General features: G+C 42.6%; 1 protein-coding gene across 1 annotated transcript in view; it reads right to left on the bottom strand.

Moving 5' to 3' along the window:
- The window catches only part of LOC101521841 (contactin-associated protein-like 5), a 415974-nt gene that overhangs the window by 43659 nt on the left and 351408 nt on the right, over window positions 1-20907 (bottom strand). Inside the window, exons 18-19 of the mRNA XM_058664165.1 lie at window positions 9152-9391; window positions 2227-2451 (exon numbers count right to left, since the gene is read on the bottom strand). Coding sequence (XP_058520148.1) covers window positions 2227-2451; window positions 9152-9391 — 465 coding nt within the window. The remainder of the gene's footprint in view (window positions 1-2226; window positions 2452-9151; window positions 9392-20907) is intronic.

Here is a 20907-nt window from a genome sequence, read left to right as displayed (position 1 = left end):
ACTAGTAAATTAAACGTAAAAATTATTATTTTGATAGAAATCTAGAAATCTACACACACAGTTTTGGAAGAGTCCCCAGAAAGATACATGGATATCAAAATAAACTTAACTTTGTATTTCCTTTGCCCTAAGCATTTTGGAGTACACTGCTATGCTGTATGACCTGGCCTTGCAATAGGAGGACTCCTCTTTCGCCCTACATGTACAGCACAGAAGATTGTGGGAAATGAGTATTGTCTGCTTTGCCACGGCTTTCACAGTCCTCTCCTATTGGGCGTTCAGATCTTTACAGACATTTGTTTACATATGTGTGTGCCTATATGTGCATACACATACATATATCCATGTGTGACACACAGACACACTTTCTTCTCCAAACAGCAGACAAAGTCTGTGTTGAAAGACATTTCAGGAAGTCACCCTTGGAGGTCCTCATTTTGTTGCTTTGTATGCATGCTTGGGCCTGATGCCCACAAGCCAACATGCAGACGGAACATCTAATCCCTCATTATTATCCTTCTTCAGTGTTTTATCACCCCATCTAATGCTCTTTTAAACACCAAGCCATTTTCATTCGCCAACTATTTTGAATCCTGGCCTTCACATTGTTGCTCTGATAACTCAGTGTGTAGATAATGCATATCATCACACAATCAATAACAAAATAAAGATGTTTTTTGCAGTTAATACAAAGCACTTTTCCCTCCCATTTTATCTAGTCCTCATCCTAGGCCACGCAGTTGTTGGCTGCAAGGACATATCAGAGACTGAGTGACCAAAAGCAGCACATGTTCTCTGACTGTTCTGTTCTTGGGGGTGGCAGAAGGGGGAAGGGTAGAGTTTCAAGATTCAGGTGCCATTAAAGGGTCAGCATTGTGCTGCAGAGAGGTGAGTGCCACCTGCAGTTCTGGTATCCCTTATTAGCAACTTCTCATGCCTTGGCTGTTCCAGTTGGGACCCATCTCCCAGTTATTGCACCTGGGCCAGCAGAAGGAGGAGGCCAAGTGTGTGGGTCAGTGCTAGCCATCTAGGAGACCAGACGAAGTTCCTGGTTCCTGGCTTTGGCTTGATCCAGCCCTGGCCATTGCAGCCCTGAGGAGATGAACCAGCAAGTGGACAGTCCATGTATGTAACTCTGTCTTTCAAATAAATGAATCAATACATAAATCAGGTTCCAGTCAATTGACTCTATTGTGTGGACTCAGCTCATGACTTGCAGGTACCTGGCACCATGTCCTGTGTCTTCACATGACATGCAATGAGAACCCTCTCATGTCTCCTGGTACAAAGACACTAACGCTACCAGATCAGAGCGTCTATCTTGCTTATCATTTCCTTTAACTCTATCAATACCTCATGCCATACAACAGCCACCAGGGTACTGGGGCCATAACCTATGAAGAGAATCTGTAAGTGTGTATGTGTGTATGCCTCTGTGTGTGTGTTCAAAAAACATAATGATCTTCAGAGCATCCTAACATCATGTCCCATCCAATGCTGGACTTCTCATACTGCATGTTGTCCACATTCCCTCCAAACTCAGACACTTACCTTTTCCTAAGTTAATAATGGACAATTTAATATCAAGATCTTATTTTCTATTAGATACCTACCCTGCAAATTGAGAAATTGAGTGTTTCTCAAATAATATTAAAATGAATACACCATGAGTCTAGAAGCTTAAATAATAATGGACTGTGTCCTTAGAAATTAAATGAGTCTATTTATTAGTAGGGAATCAATGGCTAAATTTATTTCATTTGTGAATTTTACACCAAGGAGGCATTATCATAAGGGAGAGGAAATTTTTTTTTTCATTTGTAAGATAATGGTTTTTCCGTTTTGTCAAATAAAAGTTCTGAAGCTCACTGTTTAAAACAGCAGTTCCAAAAAGTGTCCTATATAGTTTATATACCTGTATGGGTTAAACCTCCAAAATAATGTAATCTCCTCTACCCTCAATGGAGAGCAGCACAGACAAATGACAAATAATTATGGCTAAGCAGTGGAGGCAACTAAATCAATGCATTTGAGACTTGAATGCAGAACCAACACTGGGCCTGAATACAGGTTGCAACTCATCAAGGTAAAAGATAACCAAGTCTGAAAATGAGCTGCTCAGGAGGGCTCAAGTCAGCCTGCACTGATGTTGAGACTTGGCGAGCAGTGGTGGTCCCTCCAGCCCAGCCTGGCTCTCCCAGGAGGCTTGTGGAGACTAGCACTTACCATTCTTGCAGAGCAGAACAGCCAGGAAGTCCTGAGAAGGATAATCAACGAAGAGCAAGAGGCTGGGTGCCCAGCCTGTCACGAAGCTAAGAGCAATGTTTTCCTTGGATGGCGCTGTATCTGTGTAAACAGCTGAAGATGGCAGACTGAGGTTCTTGGTCATGGGGTAAGGGTCTTGAAACATGTAAGTAACCGATGTTCCAGCTTCAAAAACAGCAGAAACCTCTGCAAAATATAAGAGAAGAAAACACACTCAGCAGAGACATATGGCTTGCTTGCATTTTTTTTCTGAGCACCAGGTCAAGTTATTTTATGAAACTGAGCATGTTTCCCCCCGGAATTTTTGAAAGTGCAAGGAGTCTTATTATTTATAAATGTAAAACTGGAGCCTTACAGAGGTTGAACGAGGTGGCACAGCTCAGATGGGGGCCCAGCTTCTTCTGATGTTCGAATTTAGTTCATGCACTGAAGATGTGTGACTGCCAAGATGATTACCACATGCCAGTCAAATATCTCCAACAGCAAACACGCAATGCCCCAGCTTGCAGAATAGTGCATAGGGGGGTCTAACTGACACCATGTTCCTTGTAAATTTGTGAGTCTAATAGGTTGGTTTTCCTGATATTTCTGGAGGATAATGAGTGGACTCTGAGTCATTAAGGGCCAAGAATCATTCTCAAGGGAGTTTAATCAAGGGTAAAGACTGGGGTAGACACAGCAGCGTAAAAGGCTAATAATCTGCCTGTGGTGCTGGCAATCCATATGAGTGTTGGATTGTATCCAACCTCATCCACTTCTGAGTCAGCCCCTTGTACATGGGCTGGGAAAGCGTGCAGGCCCCGGTCTCCCAAGGATTAACTCCACAGCTTAGCTTGTTTCTCAGAGGGAAACAGGATGAACAATTTTGGCCTGATACATCTAGCCACTGGCTTAACCGCAAGTTCCTGCTTCCTATTTGTCAAGTTATCTGCCAAGGGATTGGATAAACCCTGAGAGGAACTCAAGGGATTTAGGGTGGCCACTAGAGGATTGGATAAACACTGGGAGGAACTCAAGGGATTTAGGGCAGCCACTACTGGGAGGAACTCAAGGGATTTAGGGTGGCCACTACTGGGAGGAACTAGAGGATTTAGGGTGGCCACTTGAGGACTGGATAAACACTGGGAAGAGTATAAAAGAAAGCCTGGAGTTGCAATAAAGATCAATCTGTCATCGATCGGCATTCGGTGTACTGCGTGTTGTCTTGTGTTGGCTCTCTGCGTATTGTCTTTTGTGTAACCCTAGTCCCTCCGCTCGGCTCGGGGTACGTGGTGACGCGGGCGTTGCCAACAAAAGCGATGGAGGATGGTCCAGGAGCTTGGGTTTCTGTATGCATGTGGGAGACACAGAAGAATCTCCTGGCTCCTAGCTTTGGGTCAGTCCAAGTGCAGCCACTGTGGCCATTTGGAGAATGAACCAATGTGTGGAACATCTCTCTCTCCCTCTCCCTGACTTAGCCTTCAAAATAAACAAAACAAAACAAAAATACGCATGCAAAAAAAAAAATGAATATAAAACGTAAGAACCGATGCAAATAGTATAGAAGGAATTTGTGAAAAATATGGGAAAAGGCACTGGATTCTAAGCCATAGACTACATATTCTTAGATGTCTAACCATCAACATTCAGTGAAAGAAAGTAGCAAAGATTTGGACAAATAGCTTTTACTTGAGAAACAATCTTCATAGCACAGTGCTTGGGTGGCATTCAGCCACCACCATGGAGAAATGGGGCATCAACAACTAGACAAAATTCACTTAGCAGGACTGCAAGTGAAGCAACTCTCTTTGTAAAAGTTTCTGCCATCTTAGTGGCAGAGCGCAGTAAAAATTCCAGCCCGCCTCTGGACAGCATGCTGACTAAGTCTAATCCAACAAAGCTTTTCTCCTCTGGCGAGTGGGAATCATAACATCCATCTTTCCCTTAACTCCCCGTGAGTAAATGACATACTCTGACGCAGGAGGACTGTCACGTGATGTCAGCTCCATGTAAGAAGTGAGTGAGTCCTGAGCCTGTCCAAGTAGTCCTTGGGTCAGCTCCATGTAAGAAGTGAGTGAGTCCTGAGCCTGTCCAAGTAGTCCTTGGGTCAGCTCCATGTAAGAAGTGAGTGAGTCCTGAGCTTGTCCAAGTAGTCCTTGGGCAACACTACCTTGCTCACTATGCAACCATCCAAATCCTGACACTTTTGTTCCCTTGAATGAATGAAGGCTGTTTTTGAACTTGCATTTTTAGGGTGTGAAGGAAAACTTCGTTGAGCAACATAGCTTTTATCTGGCAGCAAACCTTGCCCATAGAAATGTACAGGAATTGGGAATCATGATTTAAGGACCTTTTGTCCTGAAAGATGTGTGGAAAATTCTCAATGACCAATAATAATCCATGTTTGAGATGGTGATATTTAGAGTACAATGGTTCTCCCCTCACTCCAGATACAGGGGAAAAATAATATTAGTGTGGAAACAATGATATTATCCACTTTCCTGTAGCCCTTGACCCTTTGTACCCTAATCAATTAAGTAAGATTATTAAAACTAGTAATAATAATGATACAAAGAACACAATGGAACCTGACTTTTTCCTCATATTTTGCAGATTTGTTCTATCTTGTGAGAATGTGATAACAGTATTAAAAATTATTAAAGCTGCAATTTATCCATATTACTAGGCAGACTGGGAATATTAGCTCATATTTACTAAAGAATTAGTGTTCTGCATTTAGTATCCATATTTTAATAGTGACATTTTTGAATGAAAATGTATGGATTTGACACTGTAGTAGTAAGGATTATGGTTAATAATCAGATTGATTCAACATTTTACTTCAGTAAATTTCCTTGGATATGTTCATCCTGTATTTTGAACTACCATCCCCTAATGAACAAAATAAAGGATGCTAACTTAATGTTTGTAGGTGTGCTTAAACATACATCAAGTTGAAATAATTCTCTCATGAATAGTAATGAATGGAGGAAAAGCTTAAAGGTTATTACCAATGACCTCTATTCTATCTCAGCCCACAGCTCACACACACACAAAAAAATCCCTTGAGTGCCTTCCTGTGGAAGAAAATATATTAACTGTGTTCCAAGATGGTAAAACACACATTTATAAATGGGTATCAATGGAAGAACCTGGAATATATCACGATAAAAGATTTTGCTATTTTTAAACTGTAGACAATGTGAACGCATAGAAGCTCTACCTGCTCTTGTGCCTCCAAGTTCCACAAGGAAGGTCAATGTTTTCTGACACCTTCCTCCCCTTTCTCACCAAAACGTCAGATGTAAACTACTGCTTGCTTACTTGCCCAGAAACATGGACACCGTGGGAAGCTGGGAAATGACTTTGTTCCTACACATTTAACTTCCCATAGTCTCCTGCCTCTAAATCCCCAAATTCTTCCTCCTTTGTCTAGTTTCTTATTCAAATTCCATTGTTGCTTGTTGAAAGACTATTTAAGTTCACACCCTAAGCTACAGCTTTGAGTAACTTCAGCCACATGGCGCCCACTGCACATCTGAACACACTCACTTGCTTTTCTCTCGCTAACCTGGTGATACAGGATTCTTGTCTCAGTCACAAACATGCAAGGGTTCAGCTAGGAAATCCAATCCCATCTGAAAAGTCCTGTTCAGAAGTTAGCTTTAAATTTGGTATCCATGGAGAGAAGACAATGGTTCCTGGCATATGATGTCACTGAGGCCCAGAACACACTGGGGAAGCCTGAGATGAGAGCTCAGCAGTGGTTGGTCCTTCAAGGGTGGACCTGAGGGGACTAGGATCCGGTGTAGCCTGAGAAGAGAGCCTGATGGAAGATTATCAGTGATTGGTCCTTGAAGTATGGACACTGAAACAGTGTGACTGGAGACGGGAACATGACTGACTGGAGAGGAAGGCTGTTCTGCCCATCTCAGCTCTCCCAGGACCAACTCAGCCACTACTTAGTCAATATGAATGGAGGGGACTTCAATCTTGGCACATATGCAAGGATTAGATGGCAAAGTTTAAAAGCACAGAGCACAAAAGGCTGTAAGCCAACAGTATCCAGCCTCAATAATAGTGGTGAAATTAGATTTAAAATGAGAGCCATTACAAAGCCCCCTGCTGGATAATGAACATTCTAGGAGATAATGTGAGAATACCTTACTAAAAAATCATCTAACAATAATGAAAAGGCATGAAATTTGGCCACTGAGTGAATATTTTATAATATTAAAATATAACACGATTATTTTTATAACCCTAACCTTCTCTACTTATAAGCATAAATAGTACTTGTGAGCCTGAGATCCTGGGCCTTGAGAAGTGTGTTCCATATTTGCACTGTTCACCTTCATTTTTTTGCAAGTGTTATTTATGGACCATCCAGTGTGAAACCCTAGTAGCATGGGCTCATTTGAGAATGACAGAAATTCTTGATGGTGAGGCCAGCTTTGTTGCATGTTCCCATGCAGACAGAGCCACTGCTGGTCCTGAAATGCCTGCCGTCCATTTTCTCGACAGCAACACAAAGTAATATTGAGTCACTGGAGAGTCCTTCAAGTAAAAAACCATTTGTTCTCCCCCTCCCCTTTCATCTTTATATCCCAGCAGGAAATCTGACTAAATAAAGCACTGTTTGTTAGAAGTGGCTGGAAAGTGAGTTTTAATGAATTAACAAGAATTATTCATAATCGCTGTGACAGAGTGTAAAGCAGGTCTTGCAGTGACTGTGTTCTTCTAAGCGCTTAAATGCTTCACTTGAAATGTTATTCACATTCTTTGTTCATCAAAGTTCATTCTGAGCAGCAAAATTTAAAATTTAACATTACAGAGCAGCCCGATGATGGACCTTCTATTTTGTCTTTCTGTTTACGAATCATGAAGTGTACTTGAAAACACAGTGTTCATGGAAAAAGGAAAGAAGTTGATCTGAGAAGGAAGAAATTGATCTCTCAGTGCAGACAATGCTTGGAATCTATACACTGACTCTCACTAATGCTCATTCTCAGGAAGCTTGTCAAAGCACCTATCTGTCCAGGATGATGAGATCTGAGAGCTTCCTTGATTGCCTTAAGTAGAGAATTCACACCGAAACTATCATTCCTTGCACATCATGGATATCCATCATGACAAACTTGGTCAGTGTGACAAGCTGACAAAGGCAACACAAAACGCAGAAGGAGCACAGTAGCAGGAAGTGTGCGTTGCGCTCCGGTCTGAGTATTCATGAATGAAACAGGAGCCCCCGACTGAAGCCACAGGGCTTAGGGTGGGCAATTTGTCTGGCAGTTAAGGGGTCATTGTCTGGAATCACAAAGCCTGGGTGTGCAGGTGGCTCCATTCTTGATACGAGCTTTTTGATGAAGTACGTTACGGGAGGCAGCACTGCCAGCACAGGCACTGGAGCTGTGGAAGTTCCTCCCAAGTGGGACGCACCTGGCTCCCACTGTTGGCCCTCGCTGGGGCATTTGGGGAGTAAATCAGCAGATGACAGCTAACATTATCCCTCTCTGCTTGTTGTTCTGCTTATAAATATTAAATAAGCAAGCAAATAAAGAAAGAACCTAAAATTAATAGAATTAAAATAAGTCCGGAGAAACTTCTGCACAGGAGGGATATTTTACTAGCTATTTAATACTTTTTTTTTTTTACTAACATTCTTATGTTTTTTTCTTGCAAAAAAAAAAAAGAAAAAAGAAAAGAAACACAATTAATGGATGAAGTATTTTGAACTCTTCCAGGGTTAGATCCTATAATCCCCTGAAGGACATTTGTAAAGTGAGGAACAAAACAGGAGCTATCGCTGTGTCTGTCACTTGCAGTCACTGGTGGCACCAGCTGGAGAGTCTGCCACTTCCGGCTCTCAGGTGCTTCACTGCCCACAGTGTGCAGTGCTGTAGTTCTCCGCCCAGTTCCACTGTATCTTCAGTGAGGTGGAGAGTCTGCCACTTCCGGCTCTCAGGTGCTTCACTGCCCACAGTGTGCAGTGCTGTAGTTATCCACCCAGTTCAACCGCATCTTCAGTGAGGATACACCTGTGCAATGAGACTGAGTCTCTAACCCAGGGAAACCCAGGGACAGTAAACGATGAGCGTTTGCTTTCTAAGATGTTGGGTACTGTTGGCCTGAGCAGAGCCTGAATGTGCTACAATATTCACACAAGGGAACAGCTCCAGTGCCTGGTACCAGCACTGTGGCACAGTATGTTAAGCTTCCGTCAGCACTACATGGTTCCCTTTTTTTTTTTTTATTGTTAATTATTTTGCATTATGTGACAGTTTCATAGGCTCTGGGTATCCCCCCTCCCTCCCCCTCCCCTCCCCCCGGTGGATTCCTCCACCTTGATGCAGTATTACAGTTCAAATTCAATCAAGATTCTTTCATTGCAAACATATACCAAGCATAGAGTCCAGCTACTTATTGTCCAGATTGGTTGAACAGTTTCTTGGGGAGACCTTTTCTGGTCTGAAGTTTGAGCTGGCAGAATATCATCACAGTCAATTAAGAGTCCCAATATAACATCAACAGCAATTTGCAATGTTATGGAGTTGACATGGTTTTGAGTGACCAGTGTATTAAAAAGAAAATAAATAAATAAAAAAAAAATCAAAACAAGTCCTAGCCACAACCTATGATTAGCTCATTGACATTTCAATTTAGTTCATATACAGGACCGGCTGCTCTATACCTTAAAATGGCCATAAGGCACCATACCACAGTACAAGACACAGATAGAGTTCCAGGCTCCTAGACGTGGCCTTGTTCTGCTTTGGCCACTGCTGGCAGCTGTTCAGCCAGTCAACCAGCAAACAGAATATCTCTCTCTCCCTCGTTCTCTCTTCCTCTCTGGTCACCCTGCCTTTCAATGAATAATATTAATCTGTTTGTAATGTGTCCCACATACCTTTGTTGCAAAAGGGCCCTTCGTACGGTGAGCTGGTGCAGTCACACAGGTAGCCTCTGTGCCTCTCCACACACCTGCCCCCATTGTGACAGATGCTGCCATAGCTGCTGCAGTGGCCTGGGCAGCCGGGCCTGACTCCAGACGTGCCCCTGGCCCTCTCCTCCAGGTCCAGGTTCTGCCCATTCACACGTAAGGAGCGGATACATCCTTGGAAGCCTTTCTGTCTCGATGATGTTCCTCCTAAGGGCAAGAAATAAAACGACAACAGAGGTTCATTATGTAGAAGCCACTGATTTGTATTTTAACACTCACACTGGTAATGTTACCTGTTGCTCCATTGCCAAGCTGCACTAAATTTTTCCACTGAAGTTTCTGCTGAGAAATAGAAAACCAAAGAGCCTGTTGAAAGATGCATGTAGTTCTAGGATTGGAACTGCCACTCCTCTCTCTAAAGAAAAAGAATCCATAGTGGTCATGTAATTCTGTACTTCATGGGCCTTAACAGTGAATATTTTGAAAACACAGTAGAACAGGTTCATACATGTCTGCCACAGGCTTCATTCTGAAGTCAAAGGCTCAGAATGGGACTATTCCTTCTGGCAAATTTAGAAGCAGACTGCCAGGCCCAGCAGGATAGAACCACTTCCTAACACCTGTACAGCACAGTGCAGAGACCTGAGTTAGATTCCAGAATCTGGCTTTGCCCTGACCCATTTATGGCTAAGAGTGTGAAACACCAGCTACGGGCATCTATCTGTTTGTCTGTCACTCTGCTTTTCAAACAAAATAATCAAATAGAATCACTGTTAGGAAGACATGATACCTTTTTCTAACACAGATTAGGATCATAACCAAATGTTGAATGAAAGTATATACTGAGATTATTAGAAATATTCTGCATGCTCCTTGACAATAGTTTGAGAAAGAACTGGAGTGATTCATTACCACTGAAAACTCAGGATCCATCAAGCTATCCTTACACCTGTAACTCCGTCAGAAATTAGAAAGTTAACAAAGACACAACCAAGATGTTAGGTACCATAGCAGGTGTCCGTTTGGCGCTGAGAGTCCTGAGTGATGCCAAGAAGGCACAGTCCCCGGCCACCCTTCTATTCTAGATTCTATAGGTGACATAGTCACTGTTGCAGGACACCCTGTAGCTCACATCCTATCTGCTTGATGGAGGCATATTTTGGATTAGTCACTCATGATACAGAAATATGTGCACATGAAGCACTGAGAGCAGGACACTATGTGAGCTTTTGATTTTAACAAAGGCATTGATGGAGTTCAGGACTAACTGTGCCCTTTGAAAACCACATTGTGTCACCAGTGAGACCTGTCACTGCTGTGTCTAAAGGTGAAGAGAGAACATTGCAAAAAGATAAACCAAAGTCTCCTATTTGGAGAAATGCTCAAACTCCACTGTCAGTGTTTCCTTTTCTGGCAAGTAGAACAGGAGGCCAAATCCAAATGGCATTCCCCTGTCCAGTATGGGTCTGGGGATCCATTCCTCACAGCATGAACTAGATAAACATAGAGGCAGATCACACAGGAATGCATATCCTTTCCTTCCTAGAGACTGCGGGCAATAAAGAGGAAGATTTATGTAAGTAAGTGTTTCATTTTATCTTCCATTTCTTTTATTTTGCAGTCATTCCCCAGATGGGGCTGGTATAACTCTTCTTCTGTCTTATTAGCATCAGTTTTCTTCTGGCAAATGTGAAGAATGCGAGATCTATGGCCCATTTACTTGTTGAGTGAGTCAACAAGCTTATGAATTGATGAGAGGGTGACAGAGTGAGTTTCCCTCGAGGAAGACATGTGTTTGTGGAGGTTCGAGGCACACAGTACTTAGTGAGAATGCTCCAAACTAGAGGACATCTGACTTCCACGTGAAACACAGTGATAGAAGGGCAAATGGCCTCAGTCACCCTATGCACTAAATCCCACCTTTATTCTGTGTATTTTCATCCTTTACCAAAAGAATGGAAAACTGGAGATTGGTTCCAATTTTATGTAGAGACTAAAAGTATGATGATTTTGAAAAGCAACCCAATAACCTATCACCTATACACACATGTACACATGCACAGGAAGACACACGTTCTCTGTATTTTCTAACTTTCTCTACTGAAGGTGAACCTCTGTTGTGAATTATGGCTATGTGCAGAAATGCAGCCGCATCCTCTCCCTGTGCCCACCTCCGTCACAGCCCTCCCTGTGTCTTCTAGGCCTATGGATTTGTGTTCCCACTTACATGTGTATCTGTATGCTTTTTGCTACACCCCTGGCCATAGCCTTGGTACAGGACCCCTCACCACCACCTGAACCCTTGCAGAAACATTTTACGTTTCCCCCTCGTTCTTTCCATCTGTTCACTGTTTTGCAGGAAGAATGGATAGACACTCAAAAATTTGATTCTTTTATATACTTTGGATTCTCTTCAGGTACCAATCAGTTGTTGTCTAGCATCAACTGAAATTCCTGGCACAGATGAAGGAAGAGATACGTCCGCCCCGCTTAATCAACAACTTCCTCCTCTTCTCTTAGACTTTCCAGTCTGACTTCAGTGGTCTGTTCATACTGAAACACTTCTATCTGTCCAGAACCAAAAAACCTACGTGCACTTTGTAACTCTTGGCAAGTGTTGGATTTACCTTCCATGTCATCTTCCAAAATGCATCTGCTGTAAACCTTCGTACTCCTTTCATGGAATCACAAAATCCACACAACCACATTCATCCCCACTCACTCTATGTTTCAGTTACATTTATGCCAACCGATCACTTGATCTATTCATTACTTTGTTTTTTTTTAATAATACTTATGAAACTTTAGTAAATCTTCCATTAAAAAAAATCAAAAGCCTGATGAACAAGGAACCTGCCTCCCTGGGTTAGCAAGCCCAACTACAGCTGCAGTAGGGTCAGCTCCTAAAGGGGAAGCAGGAACTCTGCACTTTGGCCTGGGCCATACTGTAATTATTTCATTCATGTTGCATACTGGCCTTTGGATAGATTTAATTCCTCTATATCACAGTAGCGTACTTTCCTCTCTACTTGTACACATCTTGTCAACAGTTCACTGAAGGCTTTTAGGAACAACAACAAAAAATGCATTAATATTCTTAGAGGAGCTTAAAGTCACTTTACAGAGGTGCAATCTTAATTGAAAAATATTCGCAAATCAGAATTATGTAATAAGTCTTGTATATATATATATATATATGAGAGAGCAAATATACTAACTGTATGCTAGATGTGTGATAGTGCACACATGGAATTATCAGTGAGAAATTAAGCATGAGGGAGACTGCTTGATGGGGAAAAACCAGGGGGAAATGCATATTTGGTAAATTGGAGGATTGTATCAGCATTCCCAAATCCAAGAATGAGCTATTACATTAGGAAATTGTGGCCAATACTGCAACTAAGTGGTTACTCAAGTTAATTCTTCTCATCTGTTCTTACATAGTTTCTTAACCTGTGTGACCTCTCCGGTTACATGTCATTCTGTAATTGTGTAACCCCTGGGTTACATGTCATTCTTCTTGACAACTTGGAACACTAGTTGGCTACAAGCAAATCTGGATTTGATTCTTCAGCTGGCCTTTGGTATTATTTGGGTTCTCAAAAACTTTACTGGCACCATTTTGAGGCTGACTTAGCAAGCCTGCATTTGTCACTTAAATGTTCATCATTTTCAGAAAAGCATCTCAATTCTTTGAGCCCTCCCTGGGCACAGCACAGAAGCTTCTCCATCTCTCCTGTGTGCCTGCTCTTCCAGCATTCGCTCAAGAAAAACCTCAATACCAAGAGCATTCCAGAGGCAACCACCCAGTACAAACATTAAAGTATTATTGTGGACACTTGCATCCCCTGTCAATTGCAGACTGGAGACACATTTCTATTCCCTATTACAGTGTCCTGATATTGCATAACTTGAGGATGGTTCAGTCAGTGTTGACACAAGTAGTAAGTTCCCTATCACTTATGTGAGAGACCCAACTGAATCTCCCAACTCCTGATTTTGGCTTGAACCAGTGTCGACTGTTGAGAATACTGCACACTGCCTCCAAGCTGGGAAACCTGAATGAAGTCTACGATCCTGATTTAGCCTGGTCCAGCCTTACCTGGTGTTGTAATCTGGGTATTGAATCAGTGGAGAAGAATGCTCTCTCTCTCCTTCTTAAAAAATACATTCAAACAAATCCCTGCAGTGGTAACTCCCACTTCCTGTCAAGGCCACAGGTTCAGTTCTTTGGGTACTGGAGCATCAAACACAAGAGATATGTGTGTTTGTGATGACACCATTGCAAGAAGGGTTGGAATCAGTGCAAGAAATAACTATTATTCCAAGAAAGGGAAAGAGTTTCCCATCCACTGTTCACTCCCCAATGGCTGCATTAACTGAGTCTAGGAAACCAGGATTCTAGAGCTTAAGCCAAATCACCCACAAAGGGACAGGAACCCTAGCTCTCTAGAAATTTCTGCTGCTTTTTTAGGTCCAATAGTAAGGAGCCACGGGGACTGCTGCTTTAAATTTGTCCTTTAAATTTCACATTCTCCAACTTTCCAGCAGGAGTCCATCATTATTCCACTGAGTGAGGGCACACATCATTTTTCTCTCAGAAGCAGTCTTATTTCTGATTCCTAGTGGTTCCCAGGTGGGAGAGGGGAGTGTGCATTCACATACTGAGTGTTTGAACACGATCCACATGGTGCCATCAAGCTATGTATGCAGATGAAATAACTTGAATCTCAGAGGTGGCGAGTGCCTTGCCTCAGCTCGTTAAACTACAAGCAGCATGGGGACTGCAGAAGGTCTGCATTCGTTCTTTTTCATGTGTTTCTCTTCCATTCAGTGAACACTAACTACAGCACAGATCCTGAAGGAAGCTCAGCAGATGTCAAAACGCATTTGATGTAGCATCTGTAAACAAGGAAACCACCAAATAGATGAAAAGTGGTCTTCACAATCAAGCACTGATGGAAGTGCTCCTAGAGGTGAATGAAGTGTTCCAGAACAGCCTCCCATGTCGGCATACAGTTTATCTGCATCATCAACCTTCTGTGTCCTCAAATGAACTGTGCCAGGTGTATGGGATGATGGGGCTTAAAAGCCCCTTTGCACTGATGGCAGGGCCTTCAGAGGGTCACGATCCTCAGCAATGCAGATACATTTGGAAGAACCCATTCATTTAACTTCATGAATGCTTGCAGAATAAAGCAGGAGTGGAGGTATTCTTTTATGGATATCCTTGGTAGAACTTCTGGTTTAGGGAATGAATGAGTGAATTCAATCATTTAAGCAGCTTATGTTGCACAGAAAATCCACTGATCGTGTCTCAAGTTGAAGTCTTCAGTAAGCAAGCACTGAGATGGAGCCACAGTGTCAAGCACACTCATGCAGGTAGTCCTTCTGAAGGCACCCGTGGGCCCATGGGAAAGGAAGTAGAAGCAGGCACAATCAAGACTAGCAAAATTGGATGAGTATTCCTTTCCGAAAGACATGACCTTGGCTGACTGTTGATCTGTAGCTGATGACGTCCCGAGGGGGCAGGTGGGTGAATGCCACCCAGCAGGAGCACTCTGAGTCTCAAGGCATCAAATCCTTCCTTGAAAGTGACCCAAAGCAGACAATGCCCTTGTCCAATGCATCTTAGCTCCTCCAAACATTGTCGATTAGTGTCTGAGAGGCGAGCATCGCTCTTTAAGCTAAGGCTTCAGAGACTTGGCTAGGAGCTAACATTCAGATAGCACACTTACTACTCAGACAAAACTGCCTTCCTGCTAAAGAGGCTTTGTGTCCAAATCCTTTCTCCCAGAATGAGAGCAGTTTACTAATCCTATGAGAACAAAATGTTAATTTATCAGTAACGCTTTTGGAGAAGGTTTTGACTTCGTTTTTTCTCTGCTCAAAGGCATTCTCTTTCTCTGGCTCATATTTCTGGTGAGAGACCTGGAGAGATCTGAATAGGTTCCTCAAGCTTCAGGGAGCATCACAGCTTCAGCACCCCTAGATGTATCTCCCCCTCTAGATGGCAGCATCCCTTGAGGATGCTCAGCATGACCCTGCCACTTGAGCTCAGGGGCATCATGTTTTGGAAAAGGAACCAGCAACATCTTAAAAGCTCTGACATCCCTCAGATGGCAACTTTGAGTTCTCAGGGTGAACTGTTTCATTCGCCAGAATAATCTACTTTGTGTCTCCTCTGACAGTTCCAGTTCCATTGCCACATCAGTGGTGCTTCTGTAAATTCGCCTTGTTGTTTGAGTTGTAAATGTGGACAACCAGAAACACCTGGAGAATCAAAATACTTTTTCTCACACAGAGCTTCCATGTGGTCTAAACTGCAGACTCTTTCTCTAAAGGGTGTGTGTGTGAAAATGATGTCATATTGCACTTCCTTTTTAAAAGACAGTTGGAGAGGCCAGCTCTGTGGCAGACCAGGTAAAACTCCTTCCTGTAGCATGGACATTCCATATGGGCATAAATTTGAGTCCAAGCAGCTCCCTGCAAATTGGCTGGGGAAATCGGCAGAAAATTTCTGAGAGTTTGGCTTCCGGTGTATTTGTGGGCAGTTTGGAGTAAGATCCAGAGTCCTGGATTCCTAGGCCCACTCATTGTAGCATTTAGAGGGTGTACCAGTGGATGAAAATGTCATTCTCTCCCCTTCTCCCTCTCTAATCCTTCCTGTCAACTAACTAAATATTTGAAATAAAGAGGACTTAAAAACTGGTGACACCTGAGATTCTTGTAAGAACTAAATGAGAAAAAAAAAAACATGTAAGTGGCTCAGCTTCACTCTCTGAATAGCTGAACACTCATTCTACGGTAGCTATCATAAGGATTGCAATGCTTATAAATAAATATAAGGACCGACTTGGTAGACTAGTACCTAAAGTCTTCACCTTGCACATGCCAGGATCCCATATGGGTGCCAGTTCATGTCCTGGTGTGCCTGTTTCCCATTCAGCTCCATGCCAGTGGCCTGGGAAAACAGGAGAGGACTGCCTAAATGCCTTGGGAACATGCATCCACATGAGAGACCCAGAAGAGGCTTCTGGCTCCTGGCTTTGGATCGGCTAAGCTCTGGCCATTGTGGCCGCTTGGGGAGTGAATAATCGGATGGAAGATATTCCACTCTGTCTCTCTTCCTCTTTCTATATCTGATGTTCCAACAATAATAAATAAATAGTTAAAAATAAATGAATAAATGAATATGTAAATGCATAACAGACTGCTTTTACCGGCAGGTGGTGCACTGAGTTAACTGGTCAGTTGTGGTGCCGTATAGTCTGTCTGTTTCCAGTTCACCTCCCTGCTAATGTACACAGAAAAGTAGATAAAAAGGCCAATGTGCTTGGCCTCCTGCCACCACATTACAGATCCACATGGAGTTGTGGCATTCTAACTTTGGCTTGGAATGGTCCTGGCTGCAGGAATTTGGGGAATGGACCAGTGGATAGATTTTTCTCTCTGCTTTTCCAATTAATAAGCAAATAGGCTTTTCAAAAATTGCAGAGCTATACCTAGGAAATATGTAAAATCTGTTATCTTTAATATTAAAAATAATAAGAAGAAAAAAGTATCACTACAGAATGGAAGTTTGGCATAATATCAGCTTAGTTTGACAAATGTCATAGGTGGGCGTGGAATCAAAGGAGGCCCATGAAAGAAAAAAAATAAAAACAAGCAAATAAAATTCTACAAATGAGTCTCACGAGCCCACATCTTCACAAATTTTTCACTGTGTAATTAAGAGTGTGTTTAGAACTATTCTGTGTCTGATAAAAAGTGATGGAACCAGTTTGCTTGGTTTCATGTGTACTAGGGCATAAAAATAAATAGCACAGGCCAGTGTGGCAGCCTAGTGGCTAAAGTCCTCGCTTTGCACCCACCAGAATCTTATGTGTGTGCTCGTTTGTGTCCCGGCAGCTCCACTTCCCATCCAGCTCCCTGCTTGTGGCCTGGGAAAGCACTCGAGGATGACCCAAAGCCTTGGGACCCTGCACCCGTGTGGGAGACCCGGAAGTAGCTCCTGGCTCCTGGCTTCAGCTTGGCAAGGCTCCAGCCATTGTTGGCACAGCAGATGGAAGATCTTCCTCTCTGTCTCTCCCCCCATCTGTATATCTCCCGTTTCTATGAAAATAAATAGTTTTTTTTAAAATAGATAACACAACCATTGGTTATTCAACTCTTTTTGTCTATGTATGTATTTGTCTAAACGAGGTGTGTCCAGAGCTGGAACGGTCCTCCACCAGCACTTCCATTTTCACACCACAATCATAGCTGCTGATTTTTCCACCATTGGTCATGTGACTCTCTTTATTTGTCTTTGAGCAATGCACAATGATTTTTGCTTTTCTCTTGCCTCATTATCAACCAACAGACACAGTAGCAAGGAGAAGGGACGATGCTATTGTTGGTGGGATGGTGAGAGATGCTGTAAATTTCCTTCCCCTCTGTTGAACAACTCTCATTCAAGTGATTACAGTTGCGCATGTCACTAACTATTATGGTGATGAAACAACTTGACATTGGAGTATTGATTCTGGGAAGTCCAGCATCACGCATTTTCCTATATCAGCCCTTCAGTCTGTGGCATGCAATGTGAGCATAGCCTGTGGTTGGTGCTCACTAGCCACTCAAAGCCCCATCAGTGATCCCACTGGCTGCCTTGCTGAGAGATGCTCTGCTGTGATGAAAGATCCTTGTTTGGCATAAAGCAAGTCAGCATAGATACACCTGTGTAGGTAACTAATGCCACACTCCTTCTACCCAGGAAAGCCATCTGTACTGATGACACATTTTACTGAACAGCAAACATAGGGATGTTTCAAAAGGTTTATGGAAAGCAAACTTAGAGCATAAGCTTAGGGCCAGTGTTGTGAACAACAGGCTAAGCAAATACCTGACACGAATATGTCAGAATGTGGTTTCCATCTGACTGCCCCATTTCTGATCTGGGTTCCTGTAAACATGCTTGGGAAAGTAAGGAAAGATGACCCACGTGCTTGGGACCCTCCTACCCGTGTGGGAAACTGGCATGGATGTATTGGCTCCTGGCTTTGAACTGGCACAACCCTGACTGTTTGAGTCATTTAGAAAGTGAACTAGATGATGGCAGATGATGGGAGAGCTGTCTCTGTCTCTTCCTTTCTCTCTCAGTCACTCTTCCTCTCCTTTTCAGAAAATCTTGGGAAGAGTCTTGAACTTTGTACGTATGAGGAAGTCTTCAGAAAGTGCACAAAAAATGAGCACTACGCACCTACCATGCATGGATTTCAAGGTGTATTTGGTACCCAAAATATTTTTCTATTTCAAATTTCCATTAATTTTCTGAAGTTTCCTCATATAAAAATCCAGGGTCTAAATTTCAAACTACTAAATAATTTAATCCATTAATTTAGCTGTCATTACCAAGGAGGATCCTATGAAGTGATTAAATGGCCCAGTACAAAGGCCTAGCCTCTAAAGTCCTTGCCTTGCAAGCCCTGGGATCCCATATGGGGTACGGTTCTAATCCTGGCAGTACCACTTCCCATGCAGATCCCTGCCTATGGCCTGGGAATGCAGCCGAGGATGGTCCAAAGCCTTGTGACCCTGCACCCAAAGGGAAACCAAGATGAAGCTCTTGGCTCCTGGCTTCGGATTGGCTCAGCTCCAGCTGTTGCAGCTGCTTGGGGAGTGAATCAACAGATACAAGATCTTTGTCTCTATCTTTCCTCTTCTCTGTATATCTTAGCAATAAACATAAACAAATATTTTAAAAAACAAATAGCACAAAATGTTAGTGGCAATATGTCAGCTGCCTTTTCCACCTACCATGTGGACTCCTGAACACTGAACAATAAAATTCAAGCCAACACATCGAAATGACTCCAAGCAAGCTTTGTCTTCCTCATTGCATTAAGACCAATTATGAAGCAGAGCAACATCCAAGGTGGAACGCGCTGGAACAAAGTGTAACCTGACAGGTGCACTTGTCACACTGAGCTGTCCCCAGCCCCAATAGCACACCTCATCCAGATACACCAAGACGCTCTCCAGCTCACCTGGAGATGGAATTCCACCAGGAACACTGCTGACACCTGTCCCTTTTGCTTTCTACAAAGTTCATTGCAAACTCAAGCCATATGATAATTACATAGCCACACCAAATTTGCCTGAGAGGGTATAAAAAGCATTTAACCAGGAAGATTTGACAATATTGTCTTGAGACAAATTAAAATTTGCCATGTTATATAATTTATTGAATTTTTTAAATGTTTGAATTGATTCCACCAGAAAATATATTAAATCTTCATAATCACTGAACTTCTTCAGAGAAATAAAATGTTATGCTTAAAAAGAATTAAAGCAGCACTATCTGGCTGTAATAAAAAATAAATAAAATCTTTTTTTATGTATATTTTTTAAAGATTTATTCATTTTATTACAGCCAGATATACACAGAGGAGGAGAGACAGAGAAGATCTTCCGTCCGATGATTCACTCCCCAAGTGAGCCGCAACGGGCCGATGAGCACCTATCCGAGGCCAGGAACCTGGAACCTCTTCCAGGTCTCTCACGCGGGTGCAGGGTCCCAAGGCTTTGGGCCGTCCTCAACTGCTTTCCCAGGCCACAAGCATGTAGCTGGATGGTAAGTGGAGCTGCCGGGATTAGAACCGGCGCCCATATGGGATCCCGGGGCTTTCAAGGAGAGGACTTTAGCTGCTAGGCCACGCCGCTGGGCCCAATAAATAAAATCTTTACAGAAAAACACAATATAAATACAGTGGCATGGTTCTTGCTCAAAAGAAAGATAATGACATCATCTGTTATTTATTTCCTATTGGCTAGTGCATTTTGCTTACTTTTTCTAATTTTATCCTTGTATTTGTGTGTGTGTGTGTGTGTGTGTATGTGTGTGTGTGTGTGTGCGTGTGTTAGAGAAAGAGAAAGAGGGACAGAGAGAGAGAGAGAAGGAAACAGAGATCGAGCTCATCCTCTGATTTGTTCTTCCAAAGCCTACAGTATCAAGGTTGAAAAGATTTCAAACTACGGGCTGGGAATGCAATCCGAGTGTCCCATATGGTGGCCCAGACCCATCCCTTTGAGCCCTCAGTGCTGCCTCTTATTATCTACATCAGAGGGGTGGTGGAGTCAGGATCTAAAGCTGGGAATTAAGCCCAGGTAGCCCAATACAGGCTGCTGGTGTCTGCCTTGCCATGTTAAGCAGCCATTGAACCTGGCTTGGTTACAATGACCACTTAGCTGAGCCCTAAAAGGTGCAGAAAAAGAAACTGAAAGGAAGAAAACAGATATACACATCCTGGGATACAGCAGGTGATGACCCAATATTTGGGATGCTGACATCCACTTGGGAAATTAAAATTGAGCCTTGGTCCATGTGGGCATCTGTGGAGTAAACTAGAAGCCTCTGTCTATCCACCTTTCTCTTTCACTATTTGGCTCTTAAATAAGCTATTTAAGAAAAAATGTTAAAGGAAAAGAAAATGTTCATCAATCATGATGCAATTAAGCTACATGTTACAGAAATGGGTACAGAAATGAAGATGTGGACATAATAAGAAAGGCAGTTAAATTCAGGCAATCTGACACACTTGCTTATTAACATCATTATTCTATGTGTCTCAGCTTCACATTTTAGATAAGACTATACTCTCAGTTTGTTAGTTTATAGAATCTCTGACTTGAAAGCTGTATTTTGTATTTTAAACTATGGCAAGCATTTCCTCTGTTCC

This window comes from Ochotona princeps, chromosome 5 (assembly GCF_030435755.1).
Source record: "Ochotona princeps isolate mOchPri1 chromosome 5, mOchPri1.hap1, whole genome shotgun sequence".
NCBI classification, from domain to species: domain Eukaryota; kingdom Metazoa; phylum Chordata; class Mammalia; order Lagomorpha; family Ochotonidae; genus Ochotona; species Ochotona princeps.
Note: the sequence above shows the minus strand (reverse complement) of the source record. Positions and strands in the feature narration are given on the sequence as shown.